The sequence below is a fragment of the Anolis carolinensis genome, unplaced genomic scaffold, assembly GCF_035594765.1.
Source record: "Anolis carolinensis isolate JA03-04 unplaced genomic scaffold, rAnoCar3.1.pri scaffold_9, whole genome shotgun sequence".
Taxonomy (NCBI): Eukaryota; Metazoa; Chordata; class Lepidosauria; order Squamata; family Dactyloidae; genus Anolis; species Anolis carolinensis.
Window position 1 is genome coordinate 26,950,904 of NW_026943820.1, and position 27,888 is coordinate 26,978,791.

Consider the following 27,888-nt stretch of genomic DNA (forward strand, 5'->3'; position numbering starts at 1 on the left):
CATAGTCATTTGGTGTTACTCCCAAACCAGAGGCTGAGATAGGAGAGAAACTCATACGAAACGTATAAGACACAACATATCTCATGAAAATCAATGGGTCTTAATATTAACATTAATAACAGTAGTTACTCTGGGACCCTAAGCTGAGTCTGAGAGAGGAGTGCTTCCCCATGACAGCTGATTTTGTGCCAATTGATGTTAATAATAATAATAATAACAGTAATAATAATAATAACAACAACAACAGTACTCTGGGGAAAACCCAAACATTTAAAAAATTGGTGGGCTAAAAGGGGTCGAAATGCCTTCCATGTGTGGCGATTTTCACCCCTTTAGCCCAAAAACTGAGCCGGCGGGGGGTTAGCCTAGGAAGCCCTCCCATTGCAGTCAATGGTCTAGAAATTTTCGGGGGTTTTTTTGTAAGCCAGATGAAAATTCTTCCCATTTTCGTTAGTGGGAACAAATACGAAAACGAGACGAAACGAATGAAACTACACAAACCGAACAGCAATTCCATGCAAAAGCACAACACTAAGGATCATTATAATTAATGCTTCTCATGTTTAGATTTAGGGGAACGCTATAGCTCATATGCCTTGCTTGCATTTTTAAGTGTTGCACCTGCGCTGCTGCAGATCCCCTGGAGAGACCTCTTCCAACCAATTTGGCTGGAACAATCCATCATTTCATTTCAAACGGGGTACTAGGGAGTTTGACCTAAATATCCTAAAAATAGAATAGAATAACTTTATTGTCTCTGGACTTCGTACAATGAAATTAAATGCCATCCCCAATCACATTGTGTATGTACAAATTGCAAAACAAAGCACCCGCCCTTCCATATTCTAATCCCTAATGCAAAATCAGTGTGAAACCACAGAGTTCAATATAGTCTCAGCTCTCAGTCTATTTGTTTTTATCATGCTGTACCGTCTGCAAGATGGTAACAATTCAAAAAAGAATATCCAGCAGAAGAGGGATCCTTAAGAATATTTTGAGGTTTCTTAAGGCAGCAGGAATTATAATTCCTTCCAAAGAAATAATTCTTTGGGCAGTTGTAGTAAGTAACTCTCGGGAGTGCCATCCTATCTGCCTCTGTGCAATGAGCAAACCATATGCAATAGAGACACTAGGTTAGAACATGTTGTTGAAGGCTTTCATGGCCGGAATCACAGGGTTGTGTGTTTTCCGGGGTGTACGGCCATGTTCCAGAAGCATTCCCTCCTGACATTTCGCCCACATCTATGACAGGCATCCTCAGAGGTTGTGAGGTATAGGTTAGAACAATCTATAGCACAGCAGTAGAAAGTGTGTGAATGTTGCAATTAGCAAGCTGCAAACTCAACCAGTGAGGGTATCTGCAAACAGATAGCCTGGGCTTTGTTGCCTGAAGGCATCCTCTAACCACTTCAAGAGTCTACCATATACCATGCAGCTGTGGACAAGTCTACATAGGAACCACCAAACCCAGTGCCCAGACACAAATCAAAGAACATGAAAAGCACTGCAGATTAATTCAACCAGATCACTTGATGAACCAGAAATTCTGGACCATTCTAGCAACCATCATATCAGAAGCTATTGAAATCCATAAACATGTGAACAATTTCAATAGAAAAGAGGAAACCATGAAAATGAACAAAATCTGGTTACCAGTATTAAAAAACATCAGAATCAAGACAGTAAATAAGGAACACCACTCAGAGACAGGCGAAGTCCAGACATCAAACAATCAAGTACCAGTTAACACCGCCCAAACAGAGGATGCCTCCAGGCAACAAAGGCCAGGCTACCTCTATGCAGATACGCTCATTGACTGACTTTGCACCTTCAGATTCTGATGTTCAGATTCTTTAACAAGCGCTTTTCAAGACTGATATCGATTGCTGTTGTTTTTACCTGCAGCAATTGCTGTATTTTATTGTTTTTGATCAGGGGGCACTGTGAAGTTGTGATGTTTTATGCTGGCTGCTTACTGTTTTATGTATTAATGTTTTTGCACTTTTTGTATTTTGCATGTTGCACCTTGAGTGCTTTGTGAGCCACCCCAAGTCCGTCTGGGAGATAGTGACGAGGTATAAATAAAGATGATGATGATGATGATTCATGGCTACTCAGTGCTATTCAAGCTTGTTCATTGCAACATTCACACTAGCTTGTAACAGACAAGGGTTCTTTCTCCCACCCTGGACATTCCACCTCACAACCTCTGAGGATGCCTGCCATAGATGGGGGTGAAACGTCAGGAGAGAATACTTCTGGAACATGGCCATACAGCCCGGAAAACATACAACAACCCTGTGATCCCGGCCATGAAAGCCTTCGACAACACATTCCATAGATAGATAGATAGATAGATAGATAGATAGATAGATAGATAGATAGATAGATACGTAGATAAATAGATACGTAGATGGATAGATAGATAGATAGATAGATAGATAGATAGATAGATATGTAGATAGATAGATAGATAGATAGATAGATAGATAGATAGATAGATATGTAGATAGATACGTAGATAGATATGTAGATAGATAGATACGTAGATAGATAGATAGATAGATAGATACGTAGATGGATAGATACGTAGATAGATAGATAGATAGATAGATACGTAGATAGATAGATACGTAGATAGATAGATAGATAGATAGATACATAGATGGATAGATAGATACGTAGATAGATACATAGATAGATAGATACGTAAATGGATAGATACGTAGATAGATACGTAGATAGATACGTAGATAGATACGTAGATGGATAGATAGATAGATATGTAGATAGATAGACAGACAGACACACATGCACACATGTTCCACTTGCTTCACTGCCAGCAGAACCTCTGAAGATGCTATTAGCCACAGATGCAGGCAAAATGTCAGAAGAGAATGCTGCTGGAACATGGCCACACATTCTGAAAAACTCACAGCAGCCCAGTGATTCGGGCCATTAAAGCCTTCAACAACACAAAGTCCTTGTTCTTCTCTAGATATGAAGTAGAATTTTAGTTCCCTTGATTTGTTCTGAGATTTTTGGAGATTGTTGCCTCGCTCCCCTCCTGCCATACTCAAGGAGAGAAAAGCAATACCGAGAAGTATTGGTAGCTCATGAGAAATGTATTAAGTAGAGCGTGATCAAAAGAGTTGAGGGAAGTACCTGGGCGAGGAACAGAACAGTTGTCCTTGGAGGAGGAACAACTTGTGCATTTTTGCAACACATGCCATGCTCACCAGGCTGAGATACGTGGAAGCCCGTGCTCCACGTCAAACTTGTATCAGAGATAAGTGTCAGTAGCAAATTTCTTGTGGGTGGATTTGGAGCCTTGGAAAGGGATGTGAGCAGCTTTAAGGTCTCAAGAGCCCAGTTGCCAATGGTAGAGTCTGGTTATTTAGGGACACTCACCTGCTTCTTGTTCTGCTTTTGTGTATGGAAAGCTGTTCCTGATGCATTGTCTTTTCATGTGACAGAAAGCGACATCCGAGGAACTCTGCAATCTGGGTCATTTCCACGCCAGCTTCCATAATTAGATAATTTTCCTCTCACTTTTGCCCATTGCACCAATGATACCCCTTTTTATCACCTCTACCCTTTTCTTCTGTAGTCAGAGAATACCAACTTCTCAACTGTGGTGCTGATGGGAAGGAAATTAGATTTGGGGACTTATGAAATAAAAATTCTACCTTGTTTCCTAGTCCAAGCTAATGTTGCACCTCAGCACTGGTTCACCTTGCTCTTAACACATACTCCACCACAGCAGACTTGGTTTTTTTCAATTTATTGATAAAAGATAGCAAAATCTTAATAAAAAGCAGTAAAGAAAGCAGTAATCCATTTGCAAAGGCAATCTGCAGAATATAGTTCAGTCTCTGTAGAAAATAGTTCAAAGTCTCTAATATAGCAAATCAGTCCAGAAAAACAAGAAAAATCCAAACACATAATCTAGGCAGGAACAAAAGCAAGAATCTTCTTCCATGAGCAGAGACAAGGCATGAGTTAAGCTTCCAAAATCAATGTTGCTTCATCTGAAATCTTTCCCTGTTTCACCCCATTTAACCATGTTTATAAGCTAAGGAAGCATTCCTCTGACCTTGGGTTCCCACACATTTACTAATGATTCTCACAGAACACCTGGGACGAACTCTTAACCTTAACCTTGTGTCTCTATATAAAGAAGACTCCTCTGACTCGCTGCCGGAGCCACCTGGACTTTGTTGATGTTCAAAATCTTGTGAAAGGTCACCCTTATCACTAACTTCAGCTTCCCTGCTAGCCTGGGGCCTCTCTGACAATTCAGAGCCTTCAACAACCTGCATAAACCCAAATACCCCTTCATCATGAGACTAAACCACAACAGCTAAACAGCTTCAGATCAGAGGTTGAATACCTTCCTTTTCTTGAGCTATAGCTCAAGATTCTCCCAGATTCTCAGCCTATCAATAGGAAATCAATATTCCCAAGCTCTGGTTCTGAGATACCATAATAAAATGACAAGCTTCGATGTGAATGAACTGCGTCTTCCCATAAAACAACTGCTTTCCTCTATTGTGGCTGCTGTATGTAAACAAACACAGTATAGTCTGTACAGTAGGAGAACTATAATGACCATCTATATAATCTGGGTCCAAGTATTTAAAAACTCTAAAATCAGAACAGTATATAAAGAACAACACTCTGAAAACAGGGGAATTCCAGACAGGAAACAATCAGGGCCAGCGAATACCTCCAATCAAAAGATTCCCCCAGGGAGGAAGCAGCCAGGCTTTGAAGCTGAAAGGCCATTACATGCTAATCATTCTGGCTAACTGCAACATTCATCCTTGCCTCCAACACAAGAGTTTTATATCGAGATTTTCCCCTTCTGAATGAGTGGCCACTGCATTGCACTGGCCCGCTTTGGTTGCTTCGTGCTCAAGAAACGGGTCCAATTGTGAATCTAGGATAAAGTGTGGGAGCGGAAAGCAGATGCACACTGTAAACAAACAAGCCGGTTTCCTCACTCCCCCAGTCTGATGGCTGGCAGGGTGCCTGTGAAGAAGTAAGTGGAGGGCGTTGAATAAATGACAGGTTGTTTAGCTTCACTTGAATGATGATGATAATGATAATAATAATTTTATTACCCACCTCTCCTTGCATCTCAAGGATTGCCTTTAGACTCAGGCTACACTTTTCCAAAATCCATCATGTGATAGATAAGTCATACAGAGCAATCAAAACAATCCCCTTTTGTCACATAAGGAACTCACAGTGGTTGTTTCCAGCTTTCTGTCATTTTATTTACTTAATCCCTTTGCAGATATTTGTGTCTTTAAGAGCATTGATGTGCCCTTCTCATTTGAACAAGTCACTGTGGGTTAGTCAAATTCATTGACTTGCCAAGCGTTGGTCTCAGTCCTCTTAAACTATATCAGAGCGGAAACAAATTTTGGAGTTTGGAGAGAAGAATTAATTTTTTTAAAGGAATTCTTTTTTTAAAAGTAGAATTAACAAATTTGTGAGATCCAGTGTGGCTTTGTAATTTGAGTATTGGACTACAACTCTAGAGACCAGAGCTGTAATTCCTGTTTGACTGTAGAAATCTATTGAGTGATCTTGTTCAAGTCTCACTCTCTCAGCCTTCGAGGAAAGCAAGTGCAAACTCGTTTGGAACAAATTGTGCCATGATAGGTTTGTTTTAGGGTTGCCATAATGTCAGAAATGACTTGAAGAAACATAGTACTTTGTGTTGTCGAAGGCTTTCATGGCCAGAATCACTTGGTTGCTTTGAGTTTTCCAGTCTTTCTGGCCATGTTCCAGAAGCATTCTCTCCTGACATTTCACCCACATCTGTGGCAGGCATCCTCAGAGATTGTGAGGTCTGTTGGAAACTAGGCAACTGAGGTTTATATATCTGTGGACTAGAGCTCTTGTCTGTTGGAGGCCAGTGTGAATGTTGCAATTTGCCATCTTGATTAGCATTTAATAGCCTTGCAGCTTCAAAGCTTGGCTGCTTCCTTGTCAACACTACACAGAAAAGCCATTGAAATCCACAAGCACGAGGACAGTTTGAACAGAAAGGAAGAAATCATGACAATGAACAAAATCTGGCTACCAGTATTTAAAAAAACTCTAAAATCAGGATAGTAAATAAAGAACAGCACTTAGAAAACAGGGGAATTCCAGGCAGGAAAAAAATCAGGGCCAGCCAACATCTCCTAACAAAGGATTCCCCCAGGCAGGAAGCAACCAGGCTTTGAAGCTGCAAAGCTATTCAGTGCTAATCAATGTGACCAGTTGCAGCATTCACACTTGCTTCAAGCAGACAAGAGTTCAACAGATAAATAAACATCACTTTTCTAGTTTCCAATAGACCTCACAACCTCTGAGGATGCCTGCCATAGATGTGGGCGAAACGTCAGGAGAGAATGCTTCTGGAATATGGCCATACAGCCTGGAAAACTGACAGCAACCCAACAATACCCCTGGACACACACAATGCACAGCCATTCACTTAAAAGCAAACTCTAAGAAAATTTGCCTATCATAAAGCAATTACACTATGTAGTATGAGGAGCAAGTGAATCCAAACATCATGGCAGCTCCTAACCAAACTTTTCTTTCTACAGGGTTTCCTCAAAAATGAAAAAGACAATGCCTTGCTGTCTGCCATCGAAGAGTCCAGGAAACGGGTGAGTTAGTTGTAGTAGAAAGAAATCTTGAGATGGCGTCAGGCTCAGAAGAACAGTGTTGTGTTTGGCCAGAGCCCCAGATCCTACCAGGTCAATAGCCTTCATGTTAAGCCTTGCACTTGAATGAGAATGAGAATGAGTTTAATCCTATTTTTCAGCTTAATACCTATTACTTGATAATGCACCACCAAGCATTGTTCCATGCACCTCTGAACAAAGTGAATCCATTGATAGACGTAGGCCACCGTTTTCTTTATCTCAGATAGATTATAGGTCCCTCTTTCTAGCTGTGTTGTTTGTCTCTTGAAAAAGCAATCCGTGATAAGTGCCATGGATATGAAGGCCCTACTGTATTATATTATCCGGTGCCATACAAGTGTCCTCCACAAATAACTGCAGGAGATAGAAATTGCCAGTGAATGTTGTCATTGGTGTTGTCTGCATCCATATTGTTTCTCCTAGACGTTTGCTATGGCTGAGGAGTACCATCGGGAATCAATGCTGGTCGAGTGGGAACAGGTGAAGCAAAGGATCCTTCATACGCTGCTGGCCTCAGGAGAAGATGCCTTGGACTTTACTCAGGAGAGTGAGGTATGGATTTTGCAGCCACATATTGAAAGATATTGATAGGGAACTAACCAGCTTTTTCTCTGGTTACAAAGGCTTACTAATTCTCTTCCTCCTCCCCCACACAATATTTTAGTTTAACATTTTAAACAATAAAAAACACACTATAAGAAAAATACAGATACATAGACATACTAAGAGAATATTTATTTATTTATCATGTCAGAAGCAAATTGAAAATACAGTTACCATATATACTTGAGTATAAACTACCCGAATATAAGCTGAGCCACCTAATTTTACCACAGAAAAAGGGGAAAACATTGACTCCAGTATAAGCCGAGCTTGGTAAATTTCAAAAATAAAAATAGATACCAATAAAATTACATTAATTGAGGCATCAGTAGGTTAAATGTTTTTGAATATTTACATCAAGCTCAAATTTAAGTCTGTCCAATTCTGATCAAATCATTATTCTCATCTTCTTCAATGTAAATGTGCTTATGTATCCTTTTAATAATAATAATAATAGAGTAAAATAATACATGTCATAATAAATAGAGTAAAATAATAAATGCAATAATAATAATAAGATCAGAGTGAAATAGTAAATGTATTAATAATAATAATAAAAATAGAGTAAAATAAATGTAATAGTAGCAACAATAATAGAGAAAAATAATAAATGTAATAATACCAATAATAATAGAGAAAAATAATAAATGTGCCATATATTTTCGAGAATGAATTGACCCAAATATAAGCCAACCAGGATCCTCACCCGAGTAAAAGCCGAGAGGGGCTTTTTTAGTCCTTAAAAAAGGGCTGAAAAACTAGGCTTATACTCGAGAATATACAGAGTATATATATTATATCTATATATATATAAAAGAGTGATGGAATGCTGGCACTGAGCAAAACAACAAAACTAAACACCCCCCAAACTCGAAATTTCACAACACAATCCATCATCTATGCCTCGAGGTTGAAACCACAAAATATCACGTCACGAACCTCCACAGGGCCTAAAAACCCCCAAAAACCGGAGCTATTCAGTGCAATTCCAATGGGCCACAGCAACGCGTGGCAGGGCACAGCTTTTATATATATATATATATATATATATATATATATATATATATATATATATACACACACACACACACACACACACACACACACACACACACACACACACTGCTTGCTTCATTGCCACAGAACTGCTGAAGATGCCATTAGCCACAGATGCAGGTGAAATGTCAGGAGAGAATGCTGTTGGGACATGTTCATACAGCTCAAAAACTCACAGCAACCCAGTGATTCTGGCCATGAAAGCCCTCAACAACACAATTTCTTTGTGGTAGTGCTGTTTCTTTGGAAGGTGTTCCGCCAGCATGTTTTACATATTTTGATTCTATGTACAAAACTCCTTATTGTTCAGCCCATCAGGCTGTGAGCTTTAGCCCTATAACAGTGATGGAGATTAAATGTGCCGAAAGCGAGGAAAGATCACTCGACGCTTTGCTGTAACCGTGCTTCCTAGACCTGACGGCTTCTTCTGGAAGCTTTCAAGTACTTCTGGGTTGTGTGTGAATTGACGTTTAACCTTCCTCGGGAACATCTAACATGGGGCTTTCTTTTGAACCGATACCTTCATAAGTTGTCATCTTTTGTGCCCAGCTGTGAAGTGACACTACTATCCTGATCACGGGCCTCGGAGCCTCAAAGGAAGAAGGGAAAGAGCACTGAGAAAAATCCCCTTTCATAGTCTCCACGAATGAGTTAAAGAGATCCGAATGAGATTGGTTTCCCGGCAGTGCTCTCTGCTCGCTTATTATCAGGAGAGCATTAGAAACCCTTGATGCGTTGTTTCGTTCCCAGCCTTAAAAGTCAGAGGCCTCCGAGGTTTGAAGTGTGTCCGCTGTGCTAAAAGCCACTTGCTTCATGTTGGCGTCACAGGTTGGCACTTAAGCCTTATTTCCACCAAATTATCAGCAACCGAGAGACCAAAGAGGCATCCTTAAAATAGAATTGGGCTTTAATTGGTTCTTCTCGGTTGAAAAACGCAGGTCCAAGGACAGCAGGGATCAAGCTGGGCAAAGAACCAATTATGAAGGTTAAGGCTATTTAGGAAAAATACCAATGCCTTGCGTTTAGATATAGAACCAATTAGCAGGCAATGGATTTATTTCCCAAGTTCCATAAACTCTTGAGATGAAAAAGGTAAAAAAGTGCACTGGTGATATATAATGTATCTGCATAGTGCCAGAGTGTTCAGAAATCAAATTGAATTCAGACGGCATCCATGGTTTGCCAGCTTCTTGCATGACACCATTATTATTATTATTATTATTATTATTATTATTATTATTATTATTATTATTATTATTTATTGTGTCAATTATTATTATTATTATTATTATTATTGACACAACAACATAGTATGACACAGCAAACAAGATAGATATGCTGGATTTCGTATCACAAAATCAGAAGTCGAACACTTCCCAAGCGTTTTGCCAGCTTCTTGCATGACACAATTAATAACAATAACAATAACAATAATAATAATAATAATTTTATTTCTTACCCACCTCTCCTCATCATACAGTCCTAAACGCTTGGGAAATGTGATTTTGACTTGTGATATTGTGATACGAAATCCAGCATATATATCTCGCTTGCTGTGTCATACTATGTTTTTGTGTCATTAATAAGAGTAATAATAATAATAATAATAATAATTTTATTTCTTACCCAACTCTCCTCATCACACAGTCCTAAACGCTTGGGAAGGGTTCGACTTGTGATTTTGTGATACGAAATCCAGCATATCTATCTCGTTTGCTGTGTCATACTATGTTTTTGTGTCAATAATAATAATAATAATAATAATAATAATAATAATAATTTTATTTCTTACCCACCTCTCCTCATGACTCAGGGTGGGTTACAACATTACTAAAACACATAATCATTTAAAATATTTTAAAATATTTTAATGGAATTTAATTTTAAAGTTGTAAAACACCCACAATACACATTCCAAACTTATACACATACACATACATAGACAACCCGCCACCCGCAATACAGTTATCCCTCAACCCACCCCCAGTCCACCCCACCATTTAAAAATATTGAAGGTGTTTGTATGCTACTCAATTGTACTGCCATGCTTCTACTTGAAGCTGGCATTTTTTGTTTGTTTTTTTAATCTACGTATTTACGCATACCTTTGTGGTCTGACATGTATTCTTAGCCTTTCAATAATAATAATAATAATAATAATAATAATAATAATAATAATAATAATAATAATAAGGCCACCTTACTGGGATTTGCACGCACACATCATCCAAAAATACATCACACACTTTTTATCCTGTAAATTGCCTTGGGGATACATTTCCTAATAGTAGCCTACAAATATTGCAGATAAACATCATCAGTATCATCAGAGATCGCTATTGGATGACCAGCCTCATTATAATTCTATTCTGAATGTTATTAGGCTCCTTTCATCGGGGTATTTTAATCTAATGATTTTATCTTATATTGCTGCTATAGTCCACCCCCCCCCCCCCCACCTGTGAAGTTGACGGATTTGCATTGGTGGTTGTTTGATATTATTACTGTTATATAAACCTTTGTTTTAACTTCTGTTTTATCATCTTCTTGTGTTTTAAACTGTGTATATTGTTTAATGTATTTGCGCTGTTACTTTTGTAACGTTGTGAGCCGCCCCGAGTCCCCACGGGGAGATGGTGGCGGGGTATAAATAAAGTTTTATTATTATTATTATTATTATTATTATTATCTGAGCATATCAATTTCCTTCTTCCAACAGCCCAGTTACGTGAGCGAGTTATCGCAACCAGGCCGCAGTTCTTTGGACAACATTGAGATGGCCTATGCCCGGCAAGTGAGTTAAAAAAACACACACACACACATTGCTGCAGTTTTTATTTTCTGAAACTTCCCCTTAGATTGAGAGTGATGGTAGATCCCAAGTTGGGTAATTGCTATGGAGACCAAACCCACGCAAAATGCCCATAAAAACCTGGTTGGGAAATGACTCTGAAATTAGAATTGAAGGGGAGAAAGAGTTAAATTGAAATCCATTGAAATCCACAAGCATGTGGACAATTTCAATAGAAAGGAGGAGACCATGAAAATGAACAAAATCTGGCTACCAGTATTAAAAAAACTCTAGAATCAGGACAGTCAATAAAGAGCAAGGCTCAAAAAACATGGAATTCCAGATGGGAAGCAATAAGGGCAAGCTAACACTTCCCAACAAAGGATTCCCTCTGGTGGGAAGCAGTTAGTATTTGAATCTGCAAGGCTATGCAAGCTGGACGATTGCAACATTCGCACTTGCCTCCAGCAGTCAAGAGTTCTTTCTCCCACCCTGAATAATACACAGATAAATAAACCCCGCTGGAATAATGTCCAGGATGGGAGAAATAACTCTTATCTGCTGGAGGCTAGTGTGAATGTTGCAATTGGCCACCTTGATTACCATTCAAAAGCCTTGCCGCTTCAAAGTCTGGCTGCTTCCTGCCTGGGGGAATCCTTTGTTGGGAGGTGTTAGCTGGCCCTGATTATTTCTTGTCTGGAATTCCCCTCTTTTCTTTCTCCCACCCTGAACAATCCACAGATAAATAAACCCCGCTGGAATAATGTCCAGGATGGGAGAAAGAACTCTTATCTGCTGGAGGCTAGTGTGAATGTTGCAATTAGCCACCTTGATTACTATTCAAAAGCCTTGCTGCTTCAAAGTCTGGCTGCTTCCTGCCTGGGGGAATCCTTTGTTGGGAGGTGTTCGCTGGTCCTGATTATTTCTTGTCTGGAATTCCCCTGTTTTCTTTCTCCCACCCTGGACATTCTACAAATGTACGATAAACCCCACTTGCCTAGTTTCCAACAGATGTCACAACCTCTGAGGATGCCTGCCATATATGTGGGAGAAACGTCAGGAGAGAATGCTTCTGGAACATGGCCAGACAGCCCGGAAAACTCACAGCAACCCATTTGGAGCAGGATCAATTCAACTCGTTTCAACTACTTTCTCCAAATCTTCTAGATCTCAGGAAGATTGTAAATTATTATTACTGTCTATACTCGAGTATAAGCCTAGTTTTTCAGCCCTATTGGCTTATACTCGGATTAGGGTCCTGGTTGGCTTATATTTGGGTCAGCTTATACTCGAGAATATATGGTACATTTAGTATTTTTCTCTATTATTATTGGTATTATTACATTTATTATTTTTCTCTATTATTGTTGCTACTATTACATTTATTTTACTCTATTTTTATTATTAATAATAATACATTTATTATCCCACTCTGATCTTATTATTATTATTGCATTTACTATTTTACTCTATTTAATATTACTTATATTATTTTCCTGTATTTATGATGATGATGATTATTATTATTATTATTATTATTATTATTACATGTATTATTTTACTCTATAATTATTTAAAGGATACATAAGCACATTTACATTGAAGAAGATGAGAATAATGATTTGATCAGAGTTGGACAGTCTTATCTTAAATTTGAGCTTTATTCAAATATTCAAAAACATTTAACCTACTGATACCTCAATTCATGTAATTTTATTGGTATTTATTTTTATTTCTGAAATTTACCACCCTTGGCTTATACTGGAGTCAATGTTTTCCCAGTTTTTTTTATAGTAGAATTAGGTGCCTCGGCTTATATTCGGGTCGGCTTATACTCGAGTATATACGGTATTTATTTCTTCCAGCGAGGAATAGATTACTGAAATGAATTGGGAGTGTTCTGTGTTATGCAGTGTTCGACCACATGGTCACACATAACCGACAGATGAATATGGGAATGCGAGATTGTTGTCTGAGTCTCAGATGTAGGTCTTGACATATCTGCCAGCCATCGGTCCTTGGGTGTTGTCATCATTAGATCAGGTTAGGACAGGGGTCCTCAAACTTTTAAAGCAGAGGGCCGGCCCACAATCCTTCAGACTGTTGAGGGGCCGAATGATCATTTGAAGAAAAAAAATGAACAAATTCCTATGCACACTGCATATGTCTTATTTGTAGTGCAAAAACAACAACAACAACAACAACAACAACAACAACAACAACGAAAGAAAAATACAATATTTAAAAATAAAAACAATTTTAACCAACTCAAACCAATCAGGATTTCAATGGGAAGTGTGGATCTGCTTCTGGCCAACAAGATAGTCAAGTTAATTAGGATTATTGTTGTTGTGTGCCTTCAAGTCATTTCAGATTTTGGGCGAGTCTAAGTCAAAAATGTATTTATTTATTATTTCTTTATTTACTACATTTATATCCTGTCCTTCTCACCTCGAAGGGGACTCAGAGCGGCTTACAATTTATATCTATATACAATATATTATATTATTAGCATAGAACAATATTAGCATTATATATTACTATATTGAATTATACCACTATATTGTAATATTATTAGTAATATTACATGTAATATATAATATATAATTAATATTATTATATGGTATTATTATTAGTATTACATTGTAATATTTCTATCAATATTATATGTATATTTATATTTATTTACAATATTTATATGGTGCACCTTACCCAGTCTACTTTTACAATCTCTCCGTTTTAATCCATGTTTTTATTAGTTCTTGTTTTTATTGGCAAATGTTTAAATTTTTTTTAATTGTGCATGTTTTTGTCTATTGCTGTGTTTTATACTGCTACTGTTTTTATTCGGGCTTGGCCCCATATAAGCCGCCCTGAGTCCCCTTTGAGGAGATAGAGGCGGGGAATAAAAATAAAGTTATTAAAGTTATTATTATATACAATATTATATTATTAAAACTGATATAAAAATATTATATTATAAAACTGAGGGCAGGGGGCAGGTCAGTGACCTTAGAGGGCCGCATCCGGCCCACGGGCCTTAGTTTGGGGACCCCTGGGTTAGGGGTTTGCCAGGCAGCAAGAAATGCTGCCCTGGGGCCTACCTAGAGCTCTGAAATAAATGTGGAGAAGCAGTTTATATGACTCTCTCTTCCTGAATGCGTCAGGGATGCAAGGCAAGGGAAAGAGGAGACATCTTGGTAGGAAGCCCTCCGGTCTGGAGACGGATTTCAGATTCTGCTAGCGTTAGCATTAAGGAGGCCGGCAGCTGGAGGAGAGGAATGGAAAAAGCGAGGGGAGATGGCATCATTGTGGGAAAATCTGCTTATTCTCTGTATGTTTTCAGATTTATGTGTATAATGAGAAGATCGTCAACGGGCACCTGCAGCCCAACCTTGTGGACCTGTGTGCTGCTGTCGCTGAACTGGATGATAAGGTACCACCTTTAGATAAGTAAGAGGGATCCTTTTGTGTGTGATGAGCATATGATATGTGGTTTGAATTTTTTATTTTTTATTCTCGTGTCAGGAGCAACCTGAGTTGCTTCTGGAGTGAGAGAATTGGCCGTCTGCAAGGACGTTGCCCAGGGGACATTGCCCGGATGTTTTGATGTTTTTACCATCCTTGTGGGAGGCTTCTCTCATGTCCCCGCATGGAGCTGGAGCTGATAGAGGGAGCTCATCCGCGCTCTCCCCGGGTGGGATTCGAACCTGGCAGCCTTCAGGTCAGCAACCCAACCTTCAAGTCATGAGGCTTTAATCCACAAGGCCACGGGGGCTCCTGTGGTTTGAATAAAATTGTAGGAAAGGTGTATAATTGGGGCCTATATAGCCGAGCTAAGAAATGAGCCTTTGGAAACTGCTGACATGGATGACCAGAGATAAAACTTAACTCTTGGTGGAAAACAACATGTTTACATTCCCCTCAAAACACACCATTATTCAGATTTGGGCATATTGGGTACCCATGCCAAGTTTGGTCCAGATCCATCATTGTTGGGGTTCATAGTGCGCTCTGGATGTAGTTGAACTACAACTCCTCTAATTCCTCCAAAAACCTCTAGTATATTTTCTTGGTTATGGGGGTTCTGTTTGTCAAGTTATTTATTTACTTACTTTATTTATTTATTTATTTACATTTATATACCACTTTTCTCACCCCTGGGGGACTCAAAGCGGTTTACAACATAATGGCAAAATGCCAACCATACATTAGAAAACATAACAGACTGATCAAATCATAAACAATAAAATGAACAACATCAGGTGTACTTATCGAACAACTAAAAAATAGCAAAAATAGAAAATGTAAATATATAAATCAAACATTTAGGACATGTTTACTAATATATCTAATATTAGTAAACAGTTAAAACATTAAATGTAAAAAAGCAATTTTTACAAAAGTTCCAGGTCCATTGTTGGTGAAGTTCAGAGTGCTCTTAGATTGCAGGTGAACTATATATCCCAGTACCTACAACCCCCATAAATCATGGTGAATTCCCCCCAAACCTCTCTAGTATGTTCAATTACTGATTAATTCCTCTGTTTGCTGTGTGCCGTAGAAAAGAGTAGGAAAGGGTTATGGGAGAGGCAGTGGGTGGGGCCAGAAACACTGGAATATAACAAGAATATAACTGGAATGCTTGATATATAATACATACATGCATAAATCAGATCAGTGTGTACAAGTGTGACTCATCTCCTTCTCCCTGTAATTATAAGAACTATTATTATCAGTTTGATAATAATAATAATAATAATAATAATAACAACAACTCCTTCCCCCTGTCCCTTTCTAGGCCTTATATTTTTCAGTCACCTGAAACTGCTAAGTTAATGTTAAAACATTAAGCAAAGTCGCTAATACAAACCAACTCTTTTTATACTAATGGGCAGTTGTTAACTTTTGGCCATGATTCTAATAAGGACTCTAAAACCCATCTGCCAGGAGGCAAGACCCTTCTCTGCACAGTATCCTGCTGGAAGGGCACCAGCAGTTGAAAAATAACCATATTTATTTTCCCGCTCTATTCCTGTTGCTTGAAATTATTATCCCATTTTAAATGTCATCTGATGAGAAGAAGTCCATTATCTCTTCTTACAGTAACTTTTTCTACCCCTTGACCCTGTTTCTTTGATAGAACATTTGTGACTTGTGGGCCATGGTGAAGCAAATGACCGACGTCCTCTTGGTTCCTGCAAGCAATGCATTGAAAGTCCGCACAAGCATGGAGGTCCAGATGGACTTTGTGAAGCAGGCCCTCCAATACCTGGAGCAAAGGTGGGTCCGTCAAGTGATTACGATCTGGGAATTTTCCTGTACTGCCTTGCTGATGCAAATTGCCATCAAGATAATAATGTTCTGCCAACTATTTGCTAGACTCAGGACTGATATTTCTCAGGACTTGACTAATATCGGTAAATGACATGGCAGCTAGCACAGCAGGTTAAACCGCCAGCTACAGAAGATCTTGCCGACCGGAAGGTTGGCAATTCAAGCCATGGGTTGAAGTGAGCTCCCACCATCAGCACTAGCTTCTGCTTACCTATCAGTTCGAAAACAGCAATGTGAGTAGATAAATAGGTACTGCTTTGACAGGGAGGTAAAAGGTGCCCCTGAAAACATGCTGGCAATACGATCAGGAAGGCATTCGTGGACAACAGGCTTTTTGGTGTGGAAAAATGAAACAACAGCACCTCCCCATGGCCAAGTTGAGCACAGCCTCCAGATGCCAGAGATGAATAAAGAGGGAAACCTGGCCTCTGTTTATCTATTGTCTGACTTTGTTGTCAATTATATAACGGCATTGAATGTTTGCTATATATATACCTTGTAATCCACTCTGAGTCGCTTCAGGGTGATGGAGCGGACTATAAACAAAGTATATTTATTATTATTATTATTATTATTATTATTATTATTATTATTATTTTGATAGTAATAATATTTAATACTGTTTTAATAATTTGTAGATTTTAAATTGTGTTGTAATGCTTTATTGTTAGCTGCTTCAAGGCTCCTTTAAGATTATTTCTTTATGCCTAAAGAACCTGTTTCTGTTGTAAGTCTGAAATGATTTGAAGGCACACAATGACAACAGTTTTGTCATTATTTATTATTGCATATTCTGTTTCTTTTAATGCATATAGTTTTACAATATTTGTGCAATTGCAGGTGTTTAAATGCCATCACTGTTATATTTTCAGCACGTAAGACTCTTCATAGGTGTATATATATTATTTAAACTATTGGATTATATTCTTGCATTCATATCAACACTGTGTGGTTTCTTACAGTTACAAGAACTACACCTTGGTGATGGTCTTTGGAAACCTGCAGCAGGCCCAGCTGGGAGGAGTGCCCGGGACTTACCAGTTGGTCCGCAGCTTCCTCAACATCAAACTCCCGGTGTCCGTTCCAGGGCTTCAGGTAGACGCAGCCAGGAGAGCAACGTTCCTGGCATTATCCTCTTCCCCCTTCTGATGTGCAAAAACAGGAATATTGGGAGGGAAGTTGTCAAAACCGAGAGGACAAAAAGAATATCTACCTGTATTTATTCAAGTCTTATGCACCATCGAATCTAATGCGCACCTCAATTTGAGTAAATACAGTATTTTAATGCCATTCATGTTTGCATATAGGCAGGATTGGGAATCCCATTATGATGTGGGGGAGTCATATAGGGGCGTCAAGCCCATTTTCATTGAGGGCCACATCAGCCTTATGGTTGCCTTCAAAGAGCCATGAATATAGAGGGCCAAGTATAAGTATTTTATGTAGTGGTTGATGCTCTTTAGTTTTGCCTACTTTGGGTCTCCAGATGTTATTGAATGACAGCTCCCATTACTTTAGGTTCTCTGCCATGCGGACTGGGGATAATGGTACCTGCAAGCTAACAGCACTTGTGGCTCGGAGATTGGGGAAAGGCAGATATCATGTCCATAAGCCTTATATTTAAATTTAAATCCCACTCTCCTGACTGACTAGAACAAACTTTAGCTTCCCAGATGTTTCTGTATCCCAACTCCCATCAGCTCTAGTCCTAATTTCTAATGATGAGGAAGAGTCCAGTATCTGAAGGGTCACATAAACTGACATGGAGGGCCGGATCCGGCCCACAGGCCTTGAGTTTGACACATGTATCATAATGAATCATATTTATTAAACTGCTCTACATGTATAACAGAGCCTTTTATTTAGTAGGGGCATCAGAATAATAATAATAATAATAATAATAATAATAATAATAATAATAATTAGGAGCCACGGTGGTGCAATGGGCTAAACCCTTATCCTGGCTGAACTGCTGACCTGAAGGTTGGAGGTTCAAATCTGTGAGACGGGATGAGCTCCCCTCTGTCTGCTCTAGCTTGCAGGGACATGAGAGAAGCCTAAACGTAAAGTACAGATGACTATTATACACAATGAACTGTATGGTATCTTTGTTAAATCCAGTTGTAAATAACGTCTATGTCTAATGGTGCTTACTATCGAGTCAACCTTCATATATCACAAATTACAGTCAACATACAGATAAGTGAATTCATATAAAGTTTTTAACGTAAATAGTCTCTTATTGTGGTATACACAATTATATTTCTTACCCTCCTGTCTTTGTGGCTTGAGATGGGTCATGACACAGCTAAAACAACATAATAATAATAATAATAATAATAATAATAATAATAATAATAACAACAACAACAACAACAACAACAACAACTTTATTTATACCCCGCCACCATCTCCCCAACGGGGACTCAGGGCGGCTTACATGGGGCCATGCCCAGAGCAATAAAATATAACAAAATATAAGAACAACATATCATAGCACAATTAAAACAATACAATAGATAATAATATACATTACAACACGGAGTCAAAGAAACAGTAAAAACAAGGGCGGGCCGCATGAACACAAAGATCATCGTAAACATTATATAAAATAAAGGTAAAGGTTTCCCCTGACGTTAAGTCCAGTCATGTCTGACTCTGGGGGTTGGTGCTCATCTCTATTTCTAAGCCAAAGAGCCGGCGTTGTCTGTAGACACCTCCAAGGTCATGTGGCCGGCATGACTGTATGGAGCGCCGTTATGTAAAATACACATATTAAAATGCAATTCTATGCAATACATATATTCTTCAAAAGGTCCTCTTAATACAGCAAGAGAGGATCAGTAGATGGGGATTAGGGGCTGTTTCTCCCCCCAAAACATGCAAACACCTCCATTTCCCTCTCCCATCCCTTTCCAAAAAGTGACTGGAAGTGGTGTCCCTCCTGTTGCATTTTGAAAGGGACTGTTAAAGGTAGTATTTGATTCTGGAGTGGCTGCGGGAGAGAGATGGAGGCATTTCTATTCATGACAATCTACCCCGAAAAAAGTGAGATATTCTACAATGGCAGTACATTCTATAGAAGCCTCCACTTGATTCAAGATGAATTCATGAACTTGCTAAATAATAATAATAACAACAACAACAACAACAACAACTCTGGCAGAAACCAGTGCAGGTGGTCCCGGTGGTGATGGGCACACTGGGTGCCGTGCCAAAAGATCTCAGCCGGCATTTGAAAATAATAGACATTGACAAAATTATGATTTGTCAACTGCAAAAGGCCACCCGACTGGGATCTGCACGCATCATCCGAAAATACATCACACAGTCCTAGATACTTGGGAAGTGTTCGACTTGTGATTTTGTGATACGAAATCCAGCATGTCTATCTTGTTTGCTGTGTCATACAATAAAATAATAATAATAATAATAATAATAATAATAATAATAATAACAACAACAATCTGCCAACTGCAAAAGGCCACCCTACTGGGATTGGCGCGTATCATCCGAAAATACATCACACAGTCCTAGACACTTGGGAAGTGTTCAACTTGTGATTTTGTGATACGAAATCCAGCATGTCTATCTTGTTTGCTGTGTCATACAATGTTGTTGTGTCAATAATAATAATAATAATAATAATAATAATAATCACACAGTCCTAGACACTTGGGAAGTGTTCGACTTGTGATTTTGTGATACGAAATCCAGCATGTCTATCTTGTTTGCTGTGTCATACAATGTTGTTGTGTCAATAATAATAATAATAATAATAATAATAACAATAATAATCACACAGTCCTAGACACTTGGGAAGTGTTCAACTTGTGATTTTGTGATACGAAATCCAGCATGTCTATCTTGTTTGCTGTGTCATACAATGTTGTTGTGTCAGTAATAATAATAATAATAATAATAATAATAATAATAATAATAATAATTTATTTGACCAGTCATATGACCATTTCAAAGTACAAAACAAATAAAAACAAGGCAGAAAGGATCGGATGACAGCAGCTGACTTTCTGTTTGCCGTCAAAATCTTATTTTCCTGATTCTTCTTTCAGGAAATGTGCTCTTTTCTTGAAAGTTTTCAGGATAAAAAGACTTACTCTGAGTATGGTGGATCTTTCTCGTCCTTGCAAAAGGAATGTCAAAATATAATTTCTGTTGGGGAACCTAAAATTAGATGTAAATATCTTTATCCAAGTTCCATGCTGGGCAGTCAATCAAAAATAATAATAATAATAATAATAATAATAATAATAATAATAATAATAATAATAATAATAATAATAAAAAATAAAACCTTGCACATAGGAAACTAGACTGGTACCATTCTCCGGGAACTTGAGTTTCCCAGGGATATTTTAGCCGGAAGAGCATGCAGTTGTTTGAACGTCCAGATTCAGTTCTTTTCCTGCTTTCCTTTTCAGGACGGGGAAGTGGAAGGCCATCCCGTTTGGGCGCTCATCTACTACTGCATGCGCTGCGGGGACCTGATGGCCGCCTTGCAAGTGGTGAACCGAGCCCAACATCAACTGGGGGAATTTAAAAGTTGGTTCCAGGAATACCTGCACAACAAAGATCGAAGGTATTGGGGTCCTTCCAGGAGAGGCCAAATTTCAGAGAGAAAGAGAGACATCACAGGAATATCAAATAGTGAATGCAGGACTTTCCCAATGGCTTAATGCGGTGGCTCTCAACCTTTTCTTCACCACAGGCCCCCTTTTAAATCCCCTTTGTAGACGTGGACTTCCAAGACTTAAGATTTAAGGCCCTCATTGGCACCAAATCATTATTTCAATTTTCTCATGAAGGTCCTTCAAATTTAGAGAGACACACTCCTATTATATTTTGATTTTAGTGATTCCATACAAATTTAAAACAATAGTATTAAAACTAATACACTATACTCTCACTTATCCAAGACTCGCTTATCCAAGGTTCTGGATTATCCAATGCATTTTCGTAGTCAATGTTTTCATTTTCGTGATATTTTGGTGCTAAATTTGTAAATACAGTAATTACAACATAACATTACTGCGTGTTGAACTACAGTAGAGTCTCACTTATCCAAGCCTCGCTTATCCAAGGTTCTGGATTATCCAATGCATTTTCGTAGTCAATGTTTTCATTTTCGTGATATTTTGGTGCTAAATTCGTAAATACAGTAATTACTACATAACATTACTGCGTGTTGAACTACAGAAGAGTCTCACTTATCCAAGACTCTCTTATCCAAGGTTCTGGATTATCCAATGCATTTTCGTAGTCAATGTTTTCAATATATCGTGATATTTTGGTGCTAAATTCGTAAATACAGTAATTACAACATAACATTACTGCGTATTGAACTACTTTTTCTGTCAAATGTGTTGTATAGCATGATGTTTTGGTGCTTAATTTGTAAAATCATAACCTAATTTGATGTTTAATAGGCTTTTCCTTAATCCCGCCTTATTATCCAAGATATTCACTTATCCAAGGTTCTGCCGGCCCGTTTATGTTGGATAAGTGAGAATCTACTGTATTCGTATTTCCGGGGAGCAAAGTGAGCCCCCGCTGTCAACTCCAGCTTCTGCCAACCTAGCAGTTCGAAAACATGTCAGTGTGAGTAGATCAATAGGTACCGCTCTGGCAGGAAGGTAACAATGCTCCATATTTATGATATGTACCAATTCTTTATGTTTTAATATTGTTGCTTCCTTTTTACTGCAGGCTGTCTCCAGCCACCGAGAACAAAGTCCGCCTTCATTACAGACGAGCCTTGAGGAATAACACCGACCCTTACAAAAGAGCTGTTTATTGCATCCTGGGTCGATGTGATGTTGCCGACAGCCACAGCGAAGTGGCGGACAAGATAGAAGACTATCTGTGGCTCAAGGTGAGGACAGTGACTTGAAATTTTGAAGGAAATGGCACTGCTAGTCGGCATCCTCCCTTTATGTGCCCATTATATGTCCAAAAACACGACAAACTTGATTTTGCAAATCTGGCTTCTAGTGGTCATGGCATCCCTAAAACTCCTCCAGAACCACAATTCAAATTAGTTGATCTTTGATGTTATTATTATTTTCATTTTTATTATTATTATTCATCAGACTGCATTTGACCAACATATTATATGTCTCCATGCTTAAAAGGAGCTGTGTCTTTGAGAAGTGTTAACAAATAGAAATTGGAGAAGAGAGTAGAGAGGCAGACAAAGAGGACAAAATTATCTGCCTGTTTTTCTTGATGAGGACTATAAACTTGTACAGGATGTGGTTGAGTACCAACACTTTCTTCACCTTATATTTAGCTGAACCAAGTGTGCTTTGATGACGATGGCTCCAACGCACCGCAAGACCGGCTGACTTTGTCCCAGTTCCAGAAACAACTGCTTGAAGACTATGGCAAGTTAACCCAGGAATGGGATTTCATGTTTGTGTGTGACAGTGCCTAGAGTATCATAAGGCTTGGATCCTTTTATTGATACTGTCCAATTAAACTAATCTATCAAGAATGGAGCCCGTGATGGCGCAGCAGGTTAAACCACTGAGCTGCTGAATTTGCTGACCGAAAGGTTGCCGGTTCAAATCCGGGGAGCGGGTGAGCTCCTGCTGTTAGCCCCAGCTTCTGCCAACCTAGCAGTTTGAAAACATGCAAATGTAAGTAGATCAATAGGTACAGCTTCGGTGGGAAGATAATGGTGCTTCATGCAGTTATGCCAGTGGACACATGACTTTTCTTAAAAACATGCATCATTTTCGCAACACGGTGATCCAGTTTTACGAGCAAACCAGGAGTTAAACCAACCCCTTGAAAGAGATGCGGACACATACATAAAATTGATGGGCACACGACATCTTCCAAAATCATTTCATTTATCTTGTAAAAAATATATGATGTATTGCTTAGTGCACATAGACTCAGGGGTTTCTTGTTGTGCTCATGTGACACCTACACATTGCAGCTGACACACTAATGTGTTGCAACACCAATTGTCGGGGGTGCTTTGAATGTGCTTTTCCTGATTTTTGGCAGGGGGTTGAACTGGATGGCCTACGAGGTCTCTTCCAACTCTACTATTCTATGATACACAGTTTGGAAAGCTCTGTTGTAAAGGATTTTTACATAAATGTGTTTATTTTAGCATTTTAAGCAATTTCTCCCTCCTTTTATGATTATTTGATGTTTTAGTACAGTTTTTTTACTCCCTATAATCCATCATTTTAGATATGTGTCATTTTAGACCTATGAAGTACTGTAATGTAATAGTTCAATTTTTTTTAAAAATGACTTTAATATTTAATATACATGACACTTCCTGCAGTGGCCTATTTAACACAGAAATATAATGATGGCGGTGATTATCATAATCATGACTGTAAGTTTAGGCCCAAATTAATTTGCTGCAGCAAACATAGTTCTTTCCCTGCTTTCTTGGCTCATTTGCTTCCTTTACACTGATTGAAAACTGTTAATGTGTGGCAACAAAACACAACACAACCATACTTGCAAGTGCCAACCGTGCTCTTGTGTTTCCCTCCAGGCGAATCGCATTTTCTGGCGAACCAGCAGTCGTTCCTTTACTTCCAAGTCTTGTTCCTGACGGCCCAGTTTGAGGCAGCCATCGCTTTCCTTTTCCGCACGGAGCGCTTGCGTTGCCACGCCGTCCACGTTGCCTTGGTCCTCTTTGAACTCAAGATGCTCCTGAAATCTTCCGGGCAGAGCGCACAACTTTGTGAGTCTCACATTAAGCTAAAATCCCTTTTCCAAGCGTGAACTTGGCATGTATTTGATATTCTTTGTATTTGTATAAAACGCAGCAGATTGTCATGTTCAAGATCAGTGATGGATAGATAAATGAACAGATACATAAATTCTTATTTAAGCTGCCCTGAGTCCCTTTGGGGAGATGGAGGCAGGGTAAAAGAATCAAGTTGTTATTATTATTATTATTATTATTATTATTATTATTATTATTACTAGCTGTGCCCGGCCACGCGTTGCTGTGGCGAAGTCTGGTGGTATTGGAAATAAAGTCTTGAGGAATTGGTGGTAGTTAAGGTAAAGGGTAAAGGTTTTACCTTACATTAAGTCCATTATAAATGGGTTATATAGCTGTGTGGAAGGGCCTTGAGTCTACACTGCCATATAATCCAGTTAAAATCAGATAATCTGTATTTTATATGCAGTGTGGAAGAGGCCTAAGTGAGGCCTAACTCTGCCTGTCCCCTGGGCTGAGTGGGTTGCTTGGAGACCAAGTGGGCGGAGCTTAGCCTTCTAACTGGCAGCAATTGGATAAAAAAAATTCCTTTCCCTCTAATTAGGACTTTATTTTTCTTTTCTTTTTGTTGTATCAACCTAGAGGCGTGGATAATGGGTTGTGTTGTCAAATTTCGAGGTTGGGGGGTCTGTAGTTTTGTTGTTTTGGCGGTTGCCACGATTCCATCACTCTTTTATATATATAGATTATTATTCAGACTGCATTTGACCAACATAAATGGTATTTCTCCATAACCTCCCAGGTTTCCATTAGGTCTGGGTTCTTATTTATAGCCCATAAAAGGAAATATATGTGGATTTCTATTAGGGGTGTGCAAAATTTCATTGGTTGATTCAGATTTGGATAATTTTGGAGATCTGTCAGCTGAGCTGCCAAAAACAGAATGGGAAGGACCCCTTTGGAGCCTTCCTGGAACAAAAAATGGGCCCCGTAATCTTTCGGCTAAAAATTCGGGAAAGATTCATAAAATAGTAGATTTCTGCCGTTTTGCACACTCTTAATTTTTATCGCCCCTCCTTGGCCAGCGTCAGGTGTCAAGCTGATTTTTCTTCCAGTGCAATTTCCCAAATGTTCCCCATCCAGGAATGTAACTTAGTACCATCAAACAACTTCTACTTCCTTGTGACAATAGAGTTTCTTTCTCTGAGAAATTCTGAGTTTGGCTTGATTTTCCAGTGAGCCATGAAGCTGGAGATCCTCCGGCCGTCCGCCGCCTGAATTTTGTTCGCTTGGTGATGCTTTACACTCGCAAGTTTGAGTCCACTGACCCTCGAGAAGCCCTGCAGTACTTTTATTTCCTCAGGTGGGTTCTGCTGCTGCTTTTGTTTTGTTTTTAAAAGAAACACCACTTTCTCTCATCAATAGTTTTGTCATTCTTCTTTTGCAGAAATGAGAAGGACAGCCAAGGGGAGAACATGTTCTTGCGTTGTGTGAGCGAGCTAGTGATCGAAAGCAGAGAGGTATGCATAAGCAGATTGGTATCTTCCCTTCTGAGTTTAGAATAGAGCCATTCTTCTCCAAAAGGCCCTAATAATACAGCAGGAGCAGAGAAATGCATGGGCTCCAGAGGCCGGTGTCCTCAGTCTGTAGTCTTGTGTTGATTTCTGTTGCATTTTAAATGGCATTGCTAAGGAAATGGGGACTATGTGGTTCTGGGGTTCCTGCAGGAAACATACGGATGCCTTTCATGTGTTGATTGGGCCAAAAGGTTTTCGCAGCCACATCACATTGTTCCCAGTACCATATTAATTAATTAATTTATTTACAGTATTTATATTCCGCCCTTCTCACCCCGAAGGGGACTCAGGGCAGATCACATTACACATATAAGGCAAACATTCAATGCCTTAACATAGAACAAAGACAAACGTAGGCTCCAAGCTGGCCTCAAACTCATGACCTCTTGGTCAGAGTGATTTGTTGCAGCTGGCTGCAGCTGGCTGCTCACCAGCCTGCGCCACAGCCCAGGCCCATAGACTTGTCAAGCCATTTTGAAGCTAGATCAGCTAGCTTACCTGATGCTGAGGTGCTTCTTTGAGTCCGTAACAGCGTTATACATCCATTTCAGTATCGTAATGTTTAACACTCCTTTCTTAACTTTTGTTTTGTTTTCCTTTGCATTGGTAGTTTGATATGATCCTTGGGAAGCTGGAGAATGACGGAAGTAGAAAGGTAAGTTGACCTCCCTTCCAATATATTGAGTAATGTGTTCAAAAGACACGTGTAAAGATGTTGTTACTGTATTCCAAATGCCGGCATTGTCCGTAGACACCTCCAAAGTCATGTGGCCACTGGCATGACTGCATGGAGCACTGTTACCTTCCCACCAGAGTGGTACCTATTGATCTACTCACATTTGCATATTTTCGAATTGCAAGGTGGGCAGAAGCTGGAGCTAACGGCGGGACCTCACTCCACTCCCTGGATTTGAACTGCCAGCAAGTGTAGCAGCTTAGTGGTTTAATCCGCTGCGCCATCGGGGGCACCAAAAACAACAACAATAATGCAAATAATGTATTTATTACCCACGTCTCCTGGCAGCTTGAAGCAGAGTACGACAGAAACAAATCTCTATTTCTTTTGCTGATCAGACACATCAAATCTAAGGAAGGGAAGACCCGGGAAAGGTCCGGTTCCAAATAAAGTGATGCACTGGGAGCGATGGCTTCCCCAGGTGGATCAATCAAACTGGAAAACCAGATCTCGCAGGAAAATCCACAAGATCTTCAATTGTACTATGAAGGTGAAAGAAGCCTCCACATCCCTGTGGAGGGCAAAGACTGGATCTCCAGATGCCAGCAAGATCTGTGCTTTTTGTTGGAACTCAACCACATCCTGGACAAGTTTATAGTCCTCATCAAGGAAGTAAATAGGCAGATGAGTTAGCTGGCAGGGTTTTCCTTCTACTTCTGTTTGTTAGATTAATGCTGTGTCCAATCCTGGGCACGGCAATTGAAGGGAGATGTTGACTCTAAGCTGGAATGTGTCCAGAGGAGGGCAACTCAAAGGATCCAGGGTCAGGAGAACAAGCCCTATGAAGAGCGGCTTAAAGAGCTGGTCATGTTTAGCCTGCAGAAGAGAAGGCTGAGAGGAGACATGATGAGGGCCAGGTATAAACATGAGGGGAAGTCATAGGGAGGTGGGAGCAAGCTTGTTTTCTACTGCTCTGCAGACTAGGATGTGGATCAACATCTTCAAACTACAGGAAAGGAGATTCCACATGAACATGCGGAAGAACTTCCTACTGTGAGACCTGTTCAGCAATGGAACTCTCTGCCCCGGAGTGTGGTGGAGGCTCCTTCTTTGGAGTCTTTTAAGCAGAGGCTGGATGGCCATCTGTCAGGGGTGCTTTGAATGCGATTTTCCTGCTTCTAGGCAGAATGGGGTCAGACTGGATGGCCCACGAGGTCTCTTCAAATTCTATGATTCTAAGATTCACCCTGTGGGCCTAAAAATGCCTTTGCCAATTGATGGGTCATTCTGGACCTTTGCAACCATTCCTTTGTCCAAATGTTTCATCCTAATGTCCCTCTTTGTCCTCTTTCATCAGCCTGGAGTCATTGACAAGTTCACCAAAGACACCAAGCCGATTATTAACAAAGTTGCTT

At 39.4% G+C, this 27,888-nt stretch overlaps 1 protein-coding gene across 2 annotated transcripts in view; it reads left to right on the forward strand.

Moving 5' to 3' along the window:
• The window catches only part of nup93 (nucleoporin 93), an 81,543-nt gene that overhangs the window by 45,081 nt on the left and 8,574 nt on the right, over positions 1-27,888 (forward strand). For both annotated transcript variants that reach the window (XM_062961599.1, XM_062961600.1), the window contains 14 exons: positions 6,612-6,674; positions 7,137-7,265; positions 11,092-11,166; positions 14,510-14,599; positions 16,307-16,446; positions 17,463-17,595; positions 20,943-21,100; positions 22,228-22,393; positions 22,811-22,904; positions 24,044-24,235; positions 25,457-25,583; positions 25,668-25,740; positions 26,408-26,452; positions 27,831-27,888. The exon at positions 27,831-27,888 is cut by the window's right edge and continues 59 nt beyond it. In XM_062961599.1, the coding sequence (XP_062817669.1) occupies positions 6,612-6,674; positions 7,137-7,265; positions 11,092-11,166; positions 14,510-14,599; positions 16,307-16,446; positions 17,463-17,595; positions 20,943-21,100; positions 22,228-22,393; positions 22,811-22,904; positions 24,044-24,235; positions 25,457-25,583; positions 25,668-25,740; positions 26,408-26,452; positions 27,831-27,888 (1,543 nt within the window). The remainder of the gene's footprint in view (positions 1-6,611; positions 6,675-7,136; positions 7,266-11,091; positions 11,167-14,509; positions 14,600-16,306; positions 16,447-17,462; positions 17,596-20,942; positions 21,101-22,227; positions 22,394-22,810; positions 22,905-24,043; positions 24,236-25,456; positions 25,584-25,667; positions 25,741-26,407; positions 26,453-27,830) is intronic.